The sequence below is a fragment of the Fusarium phalaenopsidis genome (genome assembly GCF_050370095.1).
Source record: "Fusarium phalaenopsidis strain FUZ10S chromosome Unknown contig_32316, whole genome shotgun sequence".
Lineage (NCBI taxonomy): Eukaryota > Fungi > Ascomycota > Sordariomycetes > Hypocreales > Nectriaceae > Fusarium > Fusarium phalaenopsidis.
The window spans coordinates 590,390-607,808 of record NW_028145399.1 but is presented as its reverse complement, the minus strand read 5'-3'; the positions used below and the strand labels follow the sequence as shown (position 1 = coordinate 607,808).

The following is a 17,419-nucleotide window of genomic DNA, read 5'->3' as shown; positions in this document are numbered from 1 at the left end:
AGGGGGAATTGATGATTGGTGCACGTGTTTGAGAAAGGCGTTGGGGCGCTAGAACAAGATCATAGAGGTAATAGGCATTTGTATTTAGAAAAGATTCGTTAGAATTAAGAGGTTTGATGCTATTGATGCAAGAAATGCTCGACGTGAGCTGTCACTCTGATGGTCTATCAATTACAGGGGTAATCTCGTTGCAACCTACCCAAAACGATGCTCATTCCCCGACATGCCCTTGCTCGGGGCCGTGCCGCCTATTGAGCCGCCTATTGATTTACCGTCTCGACCGTAGCGCGCCATGCAATCTTGAGCACGGGTCGAGACCTGGCCGCTGGGCCTATCCCCAAGCCGGGTTGGACGAGATCCATCAGGAGTGGCGTCTCAGATGGCGGAGCTGTGGCGTCGTTGAATAAGAGATGCTGTTGGTGGGAGCCATCATGAAGTTTTGAGCCAGCCGGTAGATGGTTACGCGTAACCGAGGGGGACACATTGCGATGTGTCAAGGAAATAAACAAAGGTAAAAGAAAAGGAGAATGGAATATGCCATTCCAGGCAGAAGAATTATTGTCAGCATTCACTGGCTGACGATCCTGTTCATCTTTGTCTGAGAAGAACTTGTCTACTTCGGCGATACTTTGTAGTCAGCATTTCATGCAACCAAAAGGCGCCAGCTGGCCTCGCTCCCAGATTTAGATTGTGGCGCAGTCGGGGGGGCATTGCCTGCCCAAACAGTGGAAGGTGGCCGCGTGCCTCGTGCTCTTCCCTGTACCTAGGCACCCAGTAACTAACGCCCCCGGCCGTGGTCCCCTATTCCAGGTTCCAGCCGCAATTTGGTACCTGTCTTGTACATGGTAGCCTTCCGCTCTCAGTTGGAGGCCACGACATCACCAGCGACGCAAAACAGCCCCCGACATTGGGCTTCTCTTTCTCTCCATCCCCGACCCTGGAGCCTGCGCTCATCACCGCGTCGTTTTTGACCGATTACTAGGTACGATGATCTCCTATTTGCTCAGAAACCGCAGTGCGACCTTTGTCGAGAATCCGCTGGTTGTACCGGCCTGTTCTGTCGGCCTGCGCGGCGTGGCAATATCCGACCCGTCAGCGTTCTGTTGAATGCAAATCGCGACGTTTTGATCCTTTCAACGCTGACACTGTCGCCCTATACAGTTCTCGATTCGTTGTTTATCGCCCGTTTCAAGATTCCCTGGATGTGTTAGACTCGCTCGATTCCGTTCCCTCGCGTTGTCTTTGCGCTGCAAAGACTCCCTCCCTTCCTTCAACATGAAGATTGCGTCGTTCCTTGGCATCGCCGGCTTGACCGCGCTGGCCCACGGTTCCAAGGTCGCCCGAGACTACGCCAATAATGACTACTACGTCCTGCATCTCGACAGCTCGACGGCGCCCGATCAGATCGCCAACCGCCTCGGACTCACCCACGAGGGTCAGCTTGGTGCACTCGATGACCACCACGTATTCCGCGCCCCTAAAGTCGAACACGATATAGTAAAGAGAGAGATTACTGAGCGCAGGAGGAGGAAACGAGACATTGGCGGCTCAGACCCCCTCGACGGTATTCTCCTGTCCAAGAAGCAACTTGCGCGCAAGCATCTTGAGAAGCGAATCATCCCTCCCCGCCCGAGAGATTTGCCTGTCGCCAGCCGAGGCAATGGCCATAAGACAGTCGATGTTGCGGCTCGAGACCAGGCTGCTGAATACCAGGCCACGATCATGAAGAAGCTGGAGATTGCCGACCCCATCTTTACAGAACAGTGGCATCTTTTCAACCCCATCCAGCTGGGACACGATGTCAATGTGACTGGCCTTTGGTTGGATGGAATTACAGGACAAAACGTTACTGTGGCGGTTGTCGACGATGGTCTGGATATGAACAGCGATGATCTGAAGCCCAATTACTTCGCCGCCGGTTCTTGGGACTTTAACGACAACGATCCTGTCCCCGCCCCCGAACTGGACGACGATCGACACGGAACTCGCTGCGCCGGCGAGGTTGCTGCTGCTCGTAACGATGTCTGCGGTGTCGGTGTTGCCTACGACTCCAAGGTTGCTGGCCTCCGAATCCTCAGCAAGCTTATTAGCGATGCGGATGAGGCAGAGGCGCTCATGTACAAGTACGACGACAACCATATTTACTCGTGCTCTTGGGGCCCCTCCGACGATGGCCAGACCATGGAGGCTCCCGATGTGGTGATTCGGAGGGCGATGCTCAAGGCGATTCAGGAGGGCCGTGGTGGTCTTGGTTCCATCTACGTTTTTGCCAGCGGTAACGGTGCCGGTGCTGGAGACAACTGCAACTTTGACGGATACACCAATTCTATTTACAGTATCACCGTGGGAGCTGTTGACCGCACTGGACAGCACCCCTACTACTCGGAAGAGTGCTCAGCTCAGCTGGTTGTTACCTACAGCAGTGGTAGCGGCGACGCCATCGTAAGTAGTGCAATTGACGTAGACGGACCTCGCTAACAGGAGCAGCACACAACCGATGTCGGAAAGAACAACTGCTACAAGGCTCATGGTGGTACATCCGCTGCGGCTCCTCTTGCAGCTGGCATCTTTGCTCTAGTGCTCCAGGTTCGACCCGACCTGACTTGGAGAGACCTGCAGTACCTCGCCATGGACACGGCTCTGCCCATTGAGGGTGACGAAGCCAACCAGCAGGACACGGCGATTGGCAAGAAGTTTAGCCACACGTTTGGATACGGCAAGATTGACTCGTGGGCTCTGGTCGAGAAGGCAAAGGACTGGGAGTTGGTCAAGCCTCAGACATGGTACTTCTCTCCTTGGATCCACGTTAAGAAGCCCATCCCCGAGGGCCGAGACGGTTTGAGCGTCACCTTTGAGGTCACCAAGGATATGCTCAAGGATGCCAATGTCGCTCGCCTGGAGCATGTCACCGTCACCATGAACGTCGAGCACCAGCGACGCGGTGACCTCAGTGTCGATCTCATCAGCCCCGAGAACGTGGTCAGCCACCTTGCAGTGTCGCGAGAGCGAGACGCCAAGGCCGAGGGCTATGTCGACTGGACCTTTATGAGTGTGGTGCACTGGTAAGTCTCTTGCGCGTCGCGCTGTGGATCTACGCTAACATGAAACAGGGGTGAGTCTGGTGTCGGAAAGTGGACCATCATTGTTCGCGATACCGAAAAGAACCAGTTCAAGGGCAAGTTTATCGACTGGCGCTTGAAGCTGTGGGGTGAGGCCATCGACGCCGACAAGGCGACCAAGCTGCCCATGCCCGATGTTCACGATGACGATGATCACGACAAGATTGTCGAGACCACAACTCTGCCTGCTTCTACAACTTCGGTGGCTGAGGCCACTAAGGGGACCTTGGTGGAAAAGCCTACCGGCCACCCTGAGCGACCTACAAATCCAGCTAACCCTAGCACCACGGAAGAAGCAAGCCCCTCTGGCACCGAAGAGGCGGCCCAGGAATCTACATCGGCCTCGTCATCCTGGGTCTCGTGGCTCCCCAGCTTTGGTGCCTCCAAGAAGGCTCAGATCTGGATCTACGGAGCCATCGGCCTGATCTCAGCCTTCTGCATTGGTCTCGGTGTCTACTTCTGGATTGCCCGTCGCCGTCGTCTACGCAACAGTTCCCGTAACAACTACGAATTCGAGCTCCTTGACGATGAAGAAGCCGAAGGCCTGAACTCTGGTGAGAAGGCTGCTGGTGCCAAGGCGCGCAGGACCCGGGGTGGAGAGCTTTATGATGCTTTCGCCGAGGGTAGCGACGACGAGCAGTTTGAAGATTATCGAGACAACCGAGACCAGTCATCCGACCGATTGGCGGCTGACGACACGGAGCATTACGCTGTTGGGGATGACAGTGACGACAGCGAGGACGAAAAGGCCGAGACAAGACCTCTGGGAGGCGGAAGATGAGGTGCATCAAAATCAGAATAGGCAGGCATTGGATCATGATTCCTGATACAATAGTGCGTGCTGGGCATCTTGCATGGGACGAACGGAGTTGATGACTCTTTTGTTTATGTTGGTACAAGTCGTATAATCAAATAGATGTTGGATTGGCGTTTTTGGTCTTGGTCCATTCTTTTTACTTAGCTACTTACTCAAATACAATACATCTACACCACGAATGCGATAATTCACCTCCACTGGTAGGAATCTCCCCAACTAGGGCCCTGACATGCCTTACGGTGGAATATCTAGTACCACTATCTAACTCATCTAACCTATTTAACCTAAGAGGTACCTAAACCTAATATGAGGGACAGCTTTCTCTCTTTCTACTTCCGAACCGAACCATCTAACTGCATCGCTGGGAGACCACTATCCTCCGTGGTGGATGCCTTGTTATGCAGGTCAAGGAAAGTTGGGATACTAAACCATACTCTGTGTATATAACCAACACATAATTACACCTCGGCCAACCATACACAAGCGCAAAACTCGCGACGTTCACTCTGTACATCTCACCTACAGCCAAACATCTTTCCCTTCGAGTGATGCGTAGGTAACACCAACATCATATACTCGACGCCAGTGCCACCAGCGAGCACTGTCCTCCGCCGAGCTTGACACAATACATATGCCACCGTGTAGCAGGCCACGGCGGCAGCAAGACAAGCCGCGGATGGCAGACACGGTACCTCGCAGGCGAACGTGGCCCAGTGTGTGGCGTCCATAATAGCCCAGAAAATGACGTTGAACAGGGTCTCATCCCCTATCAATCGATCCGTCTGGGTGTCAACGGTGTCGAAGAGTAAGAGTTGCAGAGAGACGATGGCGAGGATGGATACGCTTGTAATTTGATGTTAGGGCGTATAGGAGAGGAGCAGTAAGACTGGCGGCGTACGTGCTTAGAACCCCGATGAATATATCCCCTTCTGGACGAACGTAGGTTTTCTCGATTACGCCTGTTAATAGCAGAAACACCATCACAATCTCGGCTATCAGTGTTGCAAGAAGCCACCTAATCGGCATTGTAGTTAGTATGCGTCCCGGGGTTTATGTCTTTGAGGAGCTGACCATTGTGCGTAAACATCTGTAGCCTCCACTTAGCGAACATGACTCGATAGTGTACGGGAGAACTTGACTTGCAGAAGTTCAATGACCTGACCTCGTCACCAAATAAACATACAGATTCCTTGAAAGAAAGACCCATGGTTCTGGTGAGAATATCCGCAGCGTGCTTGGCAGGCTGCAAAAAGAGGTGGGTAGGCCCTATGTTATACCTACCTATCCATACCTGATGGCTTGTTTTCAGCTTGGATCGCCTCATGCAGCCGACATATGGGTTGCCAACCTATTTTTAGAAATCAGGCTGGCGGCAAGAGAACAACAAACAAGGACAAATTGTCGCGTTTGATTCTGTTTTTCTTCTTATTGTAATTCATGTTATTAAGTCCAAGACAACGAGGCAGTAGTTGGGTCAGGCATGAGCTCTCAAATCTACCAGAACCTGCCGAACCCGGCAACCTCGATACGTCTCCTCCGGATAGAGCCCGGATGGCCTGCGGACCCTCTCTCGGTTCAACTCACGGTGGTTCCGGACCGAAGCACGGCGCCGAGTTATGACGCCCTCTCGTATGTCTGGGGAAAGGATCTGAGCTCTGACCCTATCTTGTGTGATGGCTCGTCCATCACCGTCACTGCAAATCTCGAATCAGCCCTTCGCACTCTCCAGCCGTTCCCTGCTGTGGGCAATCCTGCTCAGTACGGCGTGGATGTCATTAACACGGGCCATCTACTTCATTCCAGTAAACACCCATGGAGAACCTTTGCCCGCAATCGCAATGAAACGGAAGTTGCCGGGTCTCGAAGGGCCAAAGCAAGCGCAGACCAAACGGCTGGGTTTGTATGGATTGATGCGCTTTGTATCAACCAGGCAGACTTGAAATAGTGTGCGGAGCAGGTCAAAGGAATGCGCGGTATCTACACGACGGCCAAGGTTGTGCGTATATGGCTCGGCACAACACTTGTTTCCGCTGAGGGTGTGCCGCGAGTCTTTCCTGATGTGAAGACTCGCAAGCTCGATGCCGCCCTCGGCCGTATCCGTCTGACTGAGCTTGGTTACATGCCTGTGGTATTGAGCTTTCTAGCTCAAGCCCTGCGGAACGAAAGACGAAGCCGCGTGGACGACGGTTACACTTCTGTACCGGGAGCTACAGTTGAGACTGAGCAGCGTGAACTTGACTTGGTCGGCTTCCCACAGTCTTATGCCCCCGAATGGGCCATATTGACCGGGTTCCTTGAGCAGCCGTGGTTTCACCGCGTTTGGATTGTGCAAGAGGTGGTCATGGCTCAAGAGGCCAGAGTCATGATGGGCGACTGGGAGATGCAGTGGGAACCCTTTGTACGAGCCATTGACATGCTGGATGAGGCAAGGCTATCGATCTCGTACCCTCTGAAAATGCATCGTTCAGAGGAGCTCTGGAAAGGACTACCCCTTCTCGCTGCTCGATACCTCGGTCACATCCGTCGACTACCGGGTCGTACTAATAACCTCCTCCCTCTCCTCAACGACTCACGTCAACGAAAGGCCACGAAACCGGCAGACCATGTTTTTGCCGTCTTAGGCATGGCCAGCGAGGTTGTCAACCCAGATCCCAAACAAGTTGATCTGTCGAGGCTCGTCACTATTGATTACAACAAACCAACGGCTCACGTTTTTCGAGATGCGACATGGTTTATTATTCTAAGTCATGCCACACTTTTACCGCTCCATATGATGGAGCCCAGCGACGGCCAGCCAATACAGGACTGTCCCTCTTGGGTTCCTCTCTGGACAGAGCCCCGAAAGACCATCGAACTGCGCCGGAGACTTTTCAACGCGAACCTGGGCAAGAAGATGGATATTGGTTATCATAATGACAACACACTGCGGGTCTCAGGGTACGCCTTTAAGCGTGTACAAGCCCTGAGCCCAGGGCTAAAAGGTGCGACGCAGGCGGCTGGAAACATCAACAGCAACTCTGCCTGGCATTACCCATCGCACAGCAAGGAAATCGAGTTTGTCACTTCAGCCTGGAACCTGGCGGAATTCTTCCAAAGCACAACGCCAGAAGAGACCAGGTTATTGCAACGTCCCTATCAGTCACCCGATACCTTGCTGGAGGCGTTTGCTTACACCCTGTGCGGTAACTGGAACGAAAGTACCGACAACGAGAGGGCTGACGCATCCAGCGAAGTCATCAACTCGGCAAGGAGCTGGCCGAAAAAGTTTGTAGATCGATTCTCCCAGCCTACTTCGTTTCTCAGTAAAACATGGCATGCTTTTCAGGAAACCATTTATCCGGTTAACCCCATGCTAAGTTTCCAGGCTTGCATGCTGAGGGCTTGCATTTCGCGGCGTTTTTCATGACGTCTGGCGGTTTTATGGGCATTGGTCCCGAGTCGATGAAGGAAGACGACGTGGCCGTTATGGTATTTGGCTTGTCTTTGCCTTTTCTGCTGAGAAAGAGTAAAGCGGATGCAGACAAGTTTCTCGTTGTCGGACCTTGCTATGTACATGGTATCATGGAAGGGGAACTAGTCACGGCGTTAGAGGGTCAGCCTCCCCAGGTATTTACCTTGACTTAATCGAATGATACGCGTAGATGTATATCCCTGCTAGTGATGATGTCTACAGAGCAGCTAACTTTATTTCGGAGGTGTTCTGAGTCTGGACGGAATGGGGCATTGGTTAATACCAACCAGTGTGTCGTCGGCTCGAAAACATCCAAATCAGATTGGCGGAGAGAACTTTGAGAGTATTTTGGGCCATGTTAGACTAGAAGATACGGCGTGGGCTTGCATTTTTGGCTTGTGTTGAAAATTGATCGTAGAAACAGCAAGGCCTAATATACAATAATTAGTCCAAACTCAGATTGCCTTGGTCAGTTGGCCGGCTGCCTGCACTTCATCCAGAAAACTCTGAGCCTGCTTGATTTGCCACGTTGAGACCTCAGGCCAATGCGCCACGGCTGATCCAGGCAGACTGACAGCAGACGCCATAGCTCCCACCGAGCTCGCAACTTCCAGTTGAGCCTGGGGTCACCCTCGGCTATCTATGGATTAGGTCGTGTGAGGAATGTATTCTCTTAGCTCGAGTTCTTGACAATCATGATAGAGTGTATCAAACTGCGGTGCAGGAAAAGAGGCGGTTGTCTATTTCCCCTTTCAAATGACATTAAGGACTGTAGGTCTTAGAAAGCGTTGGGCTATAGCTTTTGATGAAAGGCAGCCAAAGCCTGTTTCATAGAAGCGAGATCCATGAACGGGTTGGGGTGTATGGTTCCCAAGTCTACACCTAGACGCTCCCCGGCTTTACGTTGAGTTAATTGGCCCCTGTCTTATTCCTCATGCCTACTGCTGAATAATATTAAAGAATCTTAGCTCTACCAATTCTGCTTTCTGGTGCTCACATAGCCTAGGTTGACATCTGGTGATGCGTATGAGGTCTGAAGACGGCAGAAACTGCCTTGCCGTCAGTGGAAAATGCTATCTCGGTGTTGAACTGTCAAGGCTGAACAAGGTTATGCGTCCCAGCCCCGCAACACAACGAAGTAATTTCTCCGAGGAGTTCCAACGGCGGCGCATCTGAGGATTCACCTCCGCTCTCATACGGATGGCGGCGGGGGAGGCTGATAAGCTAGGTAGGGCTTGGATATGCGGTGTACCACTCATTGAGGCGTCTGGTCTGGGATTCGGGCTCTGAGCCTCAAATGACAAGTAATATTTGTCATTGAGCGTTTGCTGCGTGAAGTGTTTGATTTGTATAGCGGTGGCCACAAGGTTAGTAGAATGCAGTAAGACGGATACTCTGGCGTCGTGCTGTTCAGAAGGGCACCGTGGCCTGAGACAGCTTCATGAACTAAGCCACCAACGCAACATCTATCACATACCTGTTGACGCGAAGAGGAGCTAGTAGATTCGACCTATCCCTTGACCTTTAGGTGGCGCCGCGCCAACAACAAGGCTCCAACCTGCGCCATAGCGCCATCGCGTGATTTCGACCATGAGCTCCCAAAGTGGACGTTCAAGGCGTTCAAGGCGTTCTGTAGGGCTTGAAGCAGGAGGAGAGGAGTCTGAGGTATAAAGATGTGAGTCATGACAGCATACACCAAAGATAGCGACCAAAAAGCAGACGCAAAATGAGATTCTCAGACACGCTCTACTTCAACAAGCTCGAGTATTCGAACAAGCTCGAAGGCCTCGTTGCATGCCAATGCATCAATGAAGTCCGAGAGCGTGAGGTGCTCAAGAACCGTCAGATATACGGCTACTCCACAAAGATCGGGATGGGCGCCATCCTCTGGCTTCCTACCGCGGGATTGTCGACCATCACGTCCGTTGTTGGCTTCCGCCAGCTCTGGGTCGCATGCGCAAAGCTCGAGGTGATCAATAGCATCATCAAAAAGTACGGCATCACACCACATCAATGTGGCTTCCGAGATCGGGTTGTTCCCATTGTTACCAACGTGCTGACGGTTGGTATTGGCTGCGGCATGTCATTCCTGCTCAGCGATGTTGCAGCCATGGGCGTCGAGGGAGCATCGGCGCAAGGTGTAACTTTCGATCCGCCCACCAGTGTCGGGGAGGTGGCGAGCTCGGCTGCAGCGAATCCCGGTTCATTCGTTGATGGCTTCTTCCACGGCGTTGAAGCTCAAGTCGATTCAGTTTCCGCGGCGCTCGACCCCGGTAATACTGCTGCCAATGTGACCCAGGCGACCATGGAGAATGCCGTCCCTCTGTCAGTAGGCGCCGAGTTCATGGATGGCGGGAATGTCGGATTCTCAGCAGCCGCTGTAGTGGAGCGGTTCCTCGTGCAGCAAGCCGTGGCAAGCTCCCTTGAGCACATGGCTGACCAGAGTGCGCGCAATAAGCTCTACAGGAGAATCGCCGAAGAGGATCAAGTTGCTCAAATACGCCCCTCCGAGGAGATGTATGAGTGGCAACAAGACCTAGAGGAGGTTCACGATGCCCTTCATATGCAATATGCCGAGTTGATCACGGCACACTCAGAGTTGCTGAATAGGAATAGGGGCAAGAACGAAAAACAGCATCTTGTTATTCAGTCCAAACAGATGCGAGATGAGGTAGTGTCTTTAGGCGCAAGGGCACGAGATAACCGTTTGGCCGCTGAAGAGTGCCAGAAAGCTCGGTTTGTGAGCGCATGGGTTTCTTGCCTGAAGAAGTGGGAAGAGACGATTAAGGAACAGGCTGGTATGCAGGCTGAGTGGCAGAGAGTTATCGAAAAATGGAAACGGGGTTAAGTACTTATTGACTTACTATTAAACATCTAAGAAAGTAATATAAATAAAACACATGGCCTGTTAGTTCAAGCGTCTCTCAAAGGGTCACAAGCTCTAGCTGGGGCATTTATTCTCTCCACTCAAACGAGTCTGTACAAGCTAAGAATGGACGCTCACGCATTATCTTCTAATTTGACATGGCCCAGGATGCCCTCAAAGTCTCCTCCGCCAATCACGTTCAACGGAGCTTCAACTGCAATCTTGTCCCACACATATCGCCTACCACGGATGCCAATCTTGGTGAGAAACTCCATTGGCTCAAGGTCGTCAACAGAGAGGAAGGTTCTAGGTCCTTTGCCTATCAACTTGGCATTCGTCCACTTGTTCAGGGGAAAGGTATAGTTTAGGGTATAAGCCGAGTCGTCTGCTACCAGGGTTACGTTGGTGACGCTTCCGCGTCCGGCCCAGAGCGAGCTGTCGGGCCCTGTGAAGATTGGTCCGGGATTTTTGGATGTTGGATTGATGGAGAATGAGAAGGTATAATCTCTTCCTTTGGATGATAGAGGGGTTGTCACCTTGCACGAGGGTGAAAGACGGACGCCTCCCTTGGAACCTTTGCAAGACGATTTGGCATCATAGCCGTTGCCTGACTTGTCCTTGACCAAGCCGCGAGGACCGGAGTGGGAGAAGTTGTATTCTAGAATCGTGGGGCCATTAGAAGGAATCCGGCGATCCAGATTCTGGCCAGGAACGAAGGGTTGAAGGGCTCTAAAGAGCGATGGATATTCCTGCTCGGTCAACTTGCCGCCCCATTGCTTGTCAGCAAGAGCCGGAAGGCCATCCCGCCAACTATAATATGTCTCTAAGATGGTAGTCGAGTTGGGGCCCCAGTCAGTCCACAAAGGAGCGATGTGACCTTCGATCCTCGGATCATCGCGCGCTGTATTCTCGGTCTCGTTGGCAGGATCAAAAATGCTTGGCGCAAAAGCACTCCCGTCAGGAGACCCGTGAAAGATGAAGGTCTGATTCAGGACCTGGGGGTAGCCAGCTGACCATTTCGACACAACGTACAGGTCATCTCCCGAGTTTAGGACGTTGTAGTCGTTGGCGAGCCAGTCTGCGACCGCGTGCGCCTCAAAGTTGGCCCAGTGTTGAATTGAGACTGACTTGTCCACGTTGCTGCCCGAGGATGGCGGAAATGTTCCCCAGATGCGGACTTTCTTTCCAGATTCTTGAGTGATGAAGTGGTTCAGCTCGTTTACGAACCGCTCATACTCGGCTGTTAGAGCACTGGATATAGAATTAGTGACCTGTTCAGGAGGTCAAAGGCTCTTTGCTTACTTTTCGTCAATAGTACTATCCCTGTATTCGTCTGCACCGATGGAGACAGTCTTGCTGTGGAACCACGGCAAAAGCACCTTCCACACCGTCTTGACGGCTGGGATGGTTTCTGGGTGAGTGATGTTGAGCAGCGTGTAGTCGGAGGACATGCCAATCTGAGGTTTCCACTGAGAAAAGACCAAAGCATGGCCTGGAGCCTCGATCTCGGGCAGAATAGTGACTCCGCGGGCGGCACACTTGGATTGAATGTCTTCAAAGACCTGGCGGGTATAAGACTCCTCTGGCCTCTTGTTTAGCCCTTTGACTTGCGGGTCGTCAGAGTACAGCCGGAAGGTGGCGTATAGCCTCATCTGTTCTTCAAAGTCGAAGAGTTCTGGGTTATTCCAGAGGTTGTCGCTGAGATGAAGGTGGAGTGTGTTTTGTTTGAAGAAGGACATATATGAGCAGAGCTCCACGATGAAGCTGGGAGGATAGTACTGTCGAGCTGCGTCGAGCTAACAATGTGTCAGCGAGGTGGTTGTGATTCATGGGCCGTTTATTTCACGAGACTTACCATCATGCCACGAGTTCCCCATCCGGGACTATCGTGAATACTTCCAGACAGCAATTTTCCATCTGTAAGTAAAATCTGTTGAAGTATGGTTCGAGTCCCCCACCAAACACCCAGCGGACTGGCACCTTTCACTGTGATGGAGTTGTCGACATCAAAGGAGTAACCCTCAGAGGTCTCTCGGCCGGCGACATCCAGATAATCACTTGTTCGCCCGAGGGTCAAGAAGATAGTCCCTGGGCGAGGCTTGGAACCAACCCGTGTTGACAGTTTGAAGCCCAAAGAAGATAAGTCGTCGGCGAACGTTTCGGCAAACTCGGCCAACGAGGGGGGGATCAGTGTCTGGCCGTTGTTGTCACGGACGTTGGAGTATTTCGCATCGACAATAATGGAAGTGAATGAGGAGAACTCAACCGCCTTGGCATGTTGCCGGGGAATAAAATTGGCCGTGGGGATACCTGGGAGGATCGAAGCAGCTGACAACACGACAAAAGTCAAGAGAGTTAAGAGGGAGAGACGCATTTTGAGATCATAATGCGACTTGAGATTTTCACTGCGAGCTAATGAACAGGTATCGTTGTGGAAGGTACCTTGATTTATATCATGTTTGCATGTTGCATCCCCTCATTGCCATCCCGACATGCTCCCGATGGTCATGATGCTTCCCCGCCCTTTCTCCATTCCCCAGGGGACGCCAAGGGGCTTATCTCTAGGTTCCTGGTGACATCGGATTCTCGTGATTGATTGACCTTTCCTCTAAGGGGTAGGAGGGGGTTGACAGGGAGGCTGGCGGATAAACCGACACACGCCGACTGAATTGCGTCGGATAACCCGAACAGGACCCAACAATGGCAACGTTGCATGGCACGGGGTTGGATATTAGAATCGAACGATGGAAACCTGTAGCAAAACGTTGTATCTTGTATATATGTACATTCCAGCGGACATTGCTTGGTTAACACGGCCCAAAAACAGTGCTTACTTCCAGTTCCCGACTCCATTAACCTGTCTTTCTGAAGGAAAAGAAAAAAAATAGATAAGGCCCTTGGCAACTCGGCTTCGGGGTACCTCAGTTATATATGGAGCAGGAGTGTCATATGTATGGACCCATTTATTTCCGTAGGTAGTCAAGTTATCTTACTAGGAGGACGCAAGGTTTGGTATCTATGATAAGAATACAATGCACAGAAAGCTGGTTTCAAACCCCAAGAGCTCGAACCCTCAAGGCCAATAAACATCCAGAACATCAACAGGAGAACCACCCAGTCTCGTGCCTCCTCCAGGAAGGTATATCCCACCATTAACAGCGACAGCCGACCCCCCATGCCTGGGAAGCCTCATGGCATCAAGCTTCTTCCAAGTCTCGGCTTCAGTGTTAAACACCTCGACGTCATCAAAGACACCTTCTGCTCCGGCGGCACTGTTACCCTCGCCTCCCATGATGTAAACCTCACACCCGATTGTGCCTGAAACGACGCCTCCGCGGGGAGTAGGCATTCTTGCCTTGCTGGTGGTCCATCCTTTGTGCAAGTTCTTGAGATTGAGGACGAAGACGGTGTCTTTTACGTTGTGCTGGCCTCGGAGTCTTCCCCCAAGAACGTATAACTTGTTTCCTACGACAGAAACACCCGCATGGTCTCGTCCTTCGGGAATCTTCTTCGCGGGCTTGGGAAGACTGATCCACTTCGACAAGACTGTGTCAAAGGCTGACACAAAGTCGACGGTATCTTGCTCCCCGCCTGCTCCCGGAACCAAGGTGCGCATACCTCCCGCCATGTAAATGGTGCTTCCGTAAACACTCATGGCGGCACTACCCCTCTCTTCACCATCCGGAATAGGATCCAACGGCGACCACCCGTCCCGGTCAGGATCGTAGACCCGAGAGTCTGGAAAAGCTCTCCAAGCACCGTCAGAGGCGACAGAAAGCCCACCCAAGAGATAGATCTTGCCGTCAACCGCCGCAACGTTAGGGTGATTGACTTGGATAGGGGCCGGAGCAACTGATCGCCACGTGTCGGAGGGGATATCGTAAAGTTGTACCATTGAGGTTGTGTTGATACCCTCTCCGTCTGGATTTGGGATGATCCCACCGATAATGGCGAGAGTGGTGTCCGAGAGGGCAGCCACTGAATGCTCCTGTCGCGGTGCGATGGGGATAGGGGATAGGATTTCCCAGGTGCCTTGGGCGTGAGGGGTTGGACTGGCCAACGTGGCCGCCCAGAGGGTAGAAATGACAGTAAGAGCAAGATGCATGCTCATTGTTAGTGTAGCTGATGGACAAAGATGCAATGAGGCTAGATGGAGATGATTTTCGATAATGGGGCACACGTTCACTCGTTCTGTATTATACTCGAGTTAACAACCCAATACAAGTTTTCCTTGCAGAAGAATTCAGAAAATGCCTCGTAATTGTCGTGGCTGGCAACTAAGACACATCATCTGCAGCTGCATGCCAAGAGAGTATGATCGTAATTGGAGCTTCCCTTGCGTCAAGTTGAAGTTGCTGATGCGCGGATGTCATTAATTCAAAAGTCTATGAGCCTCTTACGCTGACGCGTCAGACCAAAGTATTGTCGGCTTTATCTCAACTTGCTCAATAAACCCGATGCCAAGGTCAGATGTGAGGGGAGTAAAGCCGATGTTCTGCTGTTATTGGTCATTATCCTCACCTCAGCTGTAGCTACTATCGGCGTGTTTGGCTGGCGACGGAACTGCAGCATCAATTGAAAGAATGGCAACTTCCCAACGATAGCCGATGCAATGCGAAAGTTGTGAGAGACTCGAAAACTTCCGAGGAGAATCACCCGCTGATCCACTAGTAGTACTTGGCTCTCTATTTGGCACGTAACTGGGGATAGCTACTCATATTTAGGAGATTTACACCAGTATCTTATGATCCTATCATGTAATATCAATCCTATAATGTCAAAATACTGTCTTGAGATATTGGAGAATTATCGGAAAATAAAAAAGGCAGAGCCTCTAACTTATTCTTTGACCCTTCCATTATGCTCCGTCAAGTACCTTAACTATCGACTATCTCTATTCCAACAGGAAAAATAGCATATCAATAGCTGAATGAGTGTGTTAAACATTCACTGCAACTACCAATAACCGCGCTGGGCTGACACTGCACGCCGATGGACGCCGGGGGCGCTCCGGCAAGACAGGCCTACGAAGCCTGCTATCCGGAGGCCGAGTCACCGAAAGACACGGCCGAGCGGGGTTTCCCTATCACCGAGAAGACGAATTTCCTACCGGAGTCGGTTAAGATTAGGTGCAGCATTGGCTCATAGGCTCTCCCAGTGTCAGCCTGGGCTGAGCCGGGCTAATGGTATCACTAGGTAGGGCTGTATCACTGAGCCATCCCTGTCTCTTCCAACCAGCGGGTGATTTTCGTGATGCGCATCAATCCAGGCAGATCATGCTGTCTTAAGCATCTTCAATTATTAAATGAAAGACAGGGAACCAGGTCATGATCTGCTTCTCCGCTTCTGCGCCTCAGTTCTGCCTGACTGGTTGGGGGCAGTGATGCGACACAAGGTGCCACACAAGCTAAACAAGCTTTGAGCTAACCTTAATTGATGTAGGCTAAATGTGCCTTTATTCACAAAACGCCTTACTGTGACGTTGGGTGACATGCAAGGCTTACGGCTCAGTCTAGTCCCTGCCAGGTAACCCACCAGGGGAGGCCTCCTCCGCAGTTGACGCCTGATCGTTCGACTTAATAGCGCTCCGTTCGAGCATCATTGCACATCTTGTTCTGCTATTCACATTTGATCATCACCAACACTCGTACCAAGAACTATGTCTGGACAACCTCCGTATTGGCAGGCGCCTCAGGGCCAGCAGCAACAGGGTTATCCTGCTCAGCAGCCCTACGGTTATGCGCCCCAGGGCCAGCAACCGAATCAGCCCTATCCTTACGCGACCCCGCAGCAGTCGTATCCTGCACAGGGCCAGCAACCAAACCAGCCTTACTACTCAGATCCATCTCAACAACAGTGTCCTCCTCAAGGTCAGCCAGGTCAATATCAACAACCCCCTCAGGGTCAGCCACAACAGTCGTACTACGGCCAGCAGCCTCAAGGAGCGCCGGCCCCCTACGGCCAACAGCCTTCTCCGGCTCCATATGGACAGTGGCAGCCGCCTTCCAACTATCCCCCTCAATCACAGTATGGTGCACCTCAAGGTCAGGCACCATATTCCGGCCAGCAACCCTATCCAGGACAGCAAGGACAGCAATGGCAGCAGCCACCATCACAGTATGCCTCAGCGCCAGCGCAGCCTCCCGCACAACCCAAACCAGTCAGCATCCCCGAAAAAGCATCACCGGGATATGATCCTCAGCAGAAGCTCGAAACAATGGCTGTAGACAAAGCCGCCGATGTTGAAGCTGTTCGGAAAGCCATGAAGGGCATGGGCTGTGATGAGCGTGCCTTGATTCGTGTTCTCACAAACAGCAAATATCGCAACCCTTGGGCTATGGCGCAGTTTGTCGAGGCTTACAACAGCCGCTTCCTGCGCGATCTGGCAAAGGACATTGAGAGCGAAACAAAAGGTAGTCTGGAGACGGGTCTTCTTGCTCTGATCCGTGGACCCCTGGCAAACGACGTCTATGTCCTGTCAAAAGCCTTGAATCGTCTGGGTACCGACGAGGAGGCTCTTAACGATGTTCTTCTCTGCCGCTCCAATGCGGATATCCGCGCTATTGCTGCTGAGTATAAGCGCGTCAGGGGCAAGGAGCTGCTGTCTGATATCAAAGACGACGTCGACGACACTCTTTTCAGACTCTACAGCATGGTCCTCTCTGGCACCCGCTCAGAAGGCATCACGGCCATCAACCCTGTGGAAATCGACCAAAAGGTCACGGAGCTTCAGAATGCAACTGAAGGACAGATCGGCGCAAACGCTATTGTGGTGGCCCAGATCTTCACCAGCAGCAGCGACCTACAGCTTCGTGCCATCAGCGACGCATACCAGCAAAAGTACCACCGAAGACTCAAGGACGTGATCGAGAAGGAATTCCGCGGCGACTTGGAGGATGCTCTGCTTCTGATGCTTGACCACGCGACAGACCCGGCACTCTTTGTGGCATCCAAGCTGAACAGGCCCCTGAGGAGTTCACGCAAGGAGAAGCACTTTATCAACAGGCTTCTCGCGCTGTACTGGCGTCCCAACGGTATTCAGATGGCACGAACAGGGTATGAGCGGTATTTCAGGGTTTCGTTGAGGTCAGATATCAAGGCTGGTTTGGATGGAGACTTTGAGCAGTTGGCTCTGGCATTGATTGGTGAGAAGTAGTTCGCTTTGT

At 52.1% G+C, this 17,419-nt stretch overlaps 6 protein-coding genes across 6 annotated transcripts; 4 read left to right on the top strand and 2 right to left on the bottom strand.

Moving 5' to 3' along the window:
* Positions 1–1,275: 1,275 nt before the first annotated feature.
* LRP88_11761 (kexin KEX2) lies at positions 1,276–3,900 on the top strand (the record flags this gene model as incomplete). Its single annotated transcript, XM_083248180.1, has 4 exons — positions 1,276–2,431; positions 2,482–2,499; positions 2,561–3,062; positions 3,111–3,900. The coding sequence occupies 4 exons, from the start codon at positions 1,276–1,278 to the stop codon at positions 3,898–3,900; spliced, it is 2,466 nt and encodes an 821-aa protein (XP_083095610.1).
* A 1,516-nt stretch (positions 3,901–5,416) lies between these two features.
* LRP88_11760 (uncharacterized protein) lies at positions 5,417–7,313 on the top strand (the record flags this gene model as incomplete). The annotated part of the gene is made up of 3 exons (XM_083248179.1): positions 5,417–5,707; positions 5,882–7,200; positions 7,301–7,313. The coding sequence occupies 3 exons, from the start codon at positions 5,417–5,419 to the stop codon at positions 7,311–7,313; spliced, it is 1,623 nt and encodes a 540-aa protein (XP_083095609.1).
* Positions 7,314–9,113: 1,800 nt separating this feature from the next.
* On the top strand, positions 9,114–10,235 carry LRP88_11759 (uncharacterized protein; the record flags this gene model as incomplete). Its single annotated transcript, XM_083248178.1, has 1 exon — positions 9,114–10,235. One exon carries the CDS (start codon positions 9,114–9,116, stop codon positions 10,233–10,235), a length of 1,122 nt encoding a protein of 373 aa, XP_083095608.1.
* Positions 10,236–10,387: 152 nt separating this feature from the next.
* Positions 10,388–12,627, bottom strand: LRP88_11758 (beta-N-acetylhexosaminidase; the record flags this gene model as incomplete). The annotated part of the gene is made up of 3 exons (XM_083248177.1): positions 10,388–11,504; positions 11,556–12,049; positions 12,109–12,627. 3 exons carry the CDS (start codon positions 12,625–12,627, stop codon positions 10,388–10,390), a joined length of 2,130 nt encoding a protein of 709 aa, XP_083095607.1.
* Positions 12,628–13,326: 699 nt separating this feature from the next.
* LRP88_11757 (Kelch repeat-containing protein) lies at positions 13,327–14,364 on the bottom strand (the record flags this gene model as incomplete). Its single annotated transcript, XM_083248176.1, has 1 exon — positions 13,327–14,364. One exon carries the CDS (start codon positions 14,362–14,364, stop codon positions 13,327–13,329), a length of 1,038 nt encoding a protein of 345 aa, XP_083095606.1.
* A 1,548-nt stretch (positions 14,365–15,912) lies between these two features.
* Positions 15,913–17,409, top strand: LRP88_11756 (annexin; the record flags this gene model as incomplete). Its single annotated transcript, XM_083248175.1, has 3 exons — positions 15,913–16,046; positions 16,094–16,169; positions 16,393–17,409. The coding sequence occupies 3 exons, from the start codon at positions 15,913–15,915 to the stop codon at positions 17,407–17,409; spliced, it is 1,227 nt and encodes a 408-aa protein (XP_083095605.1).
* Between the last annotated feature and the right edge of the window lie 10 nt (positions 17,410–17,419).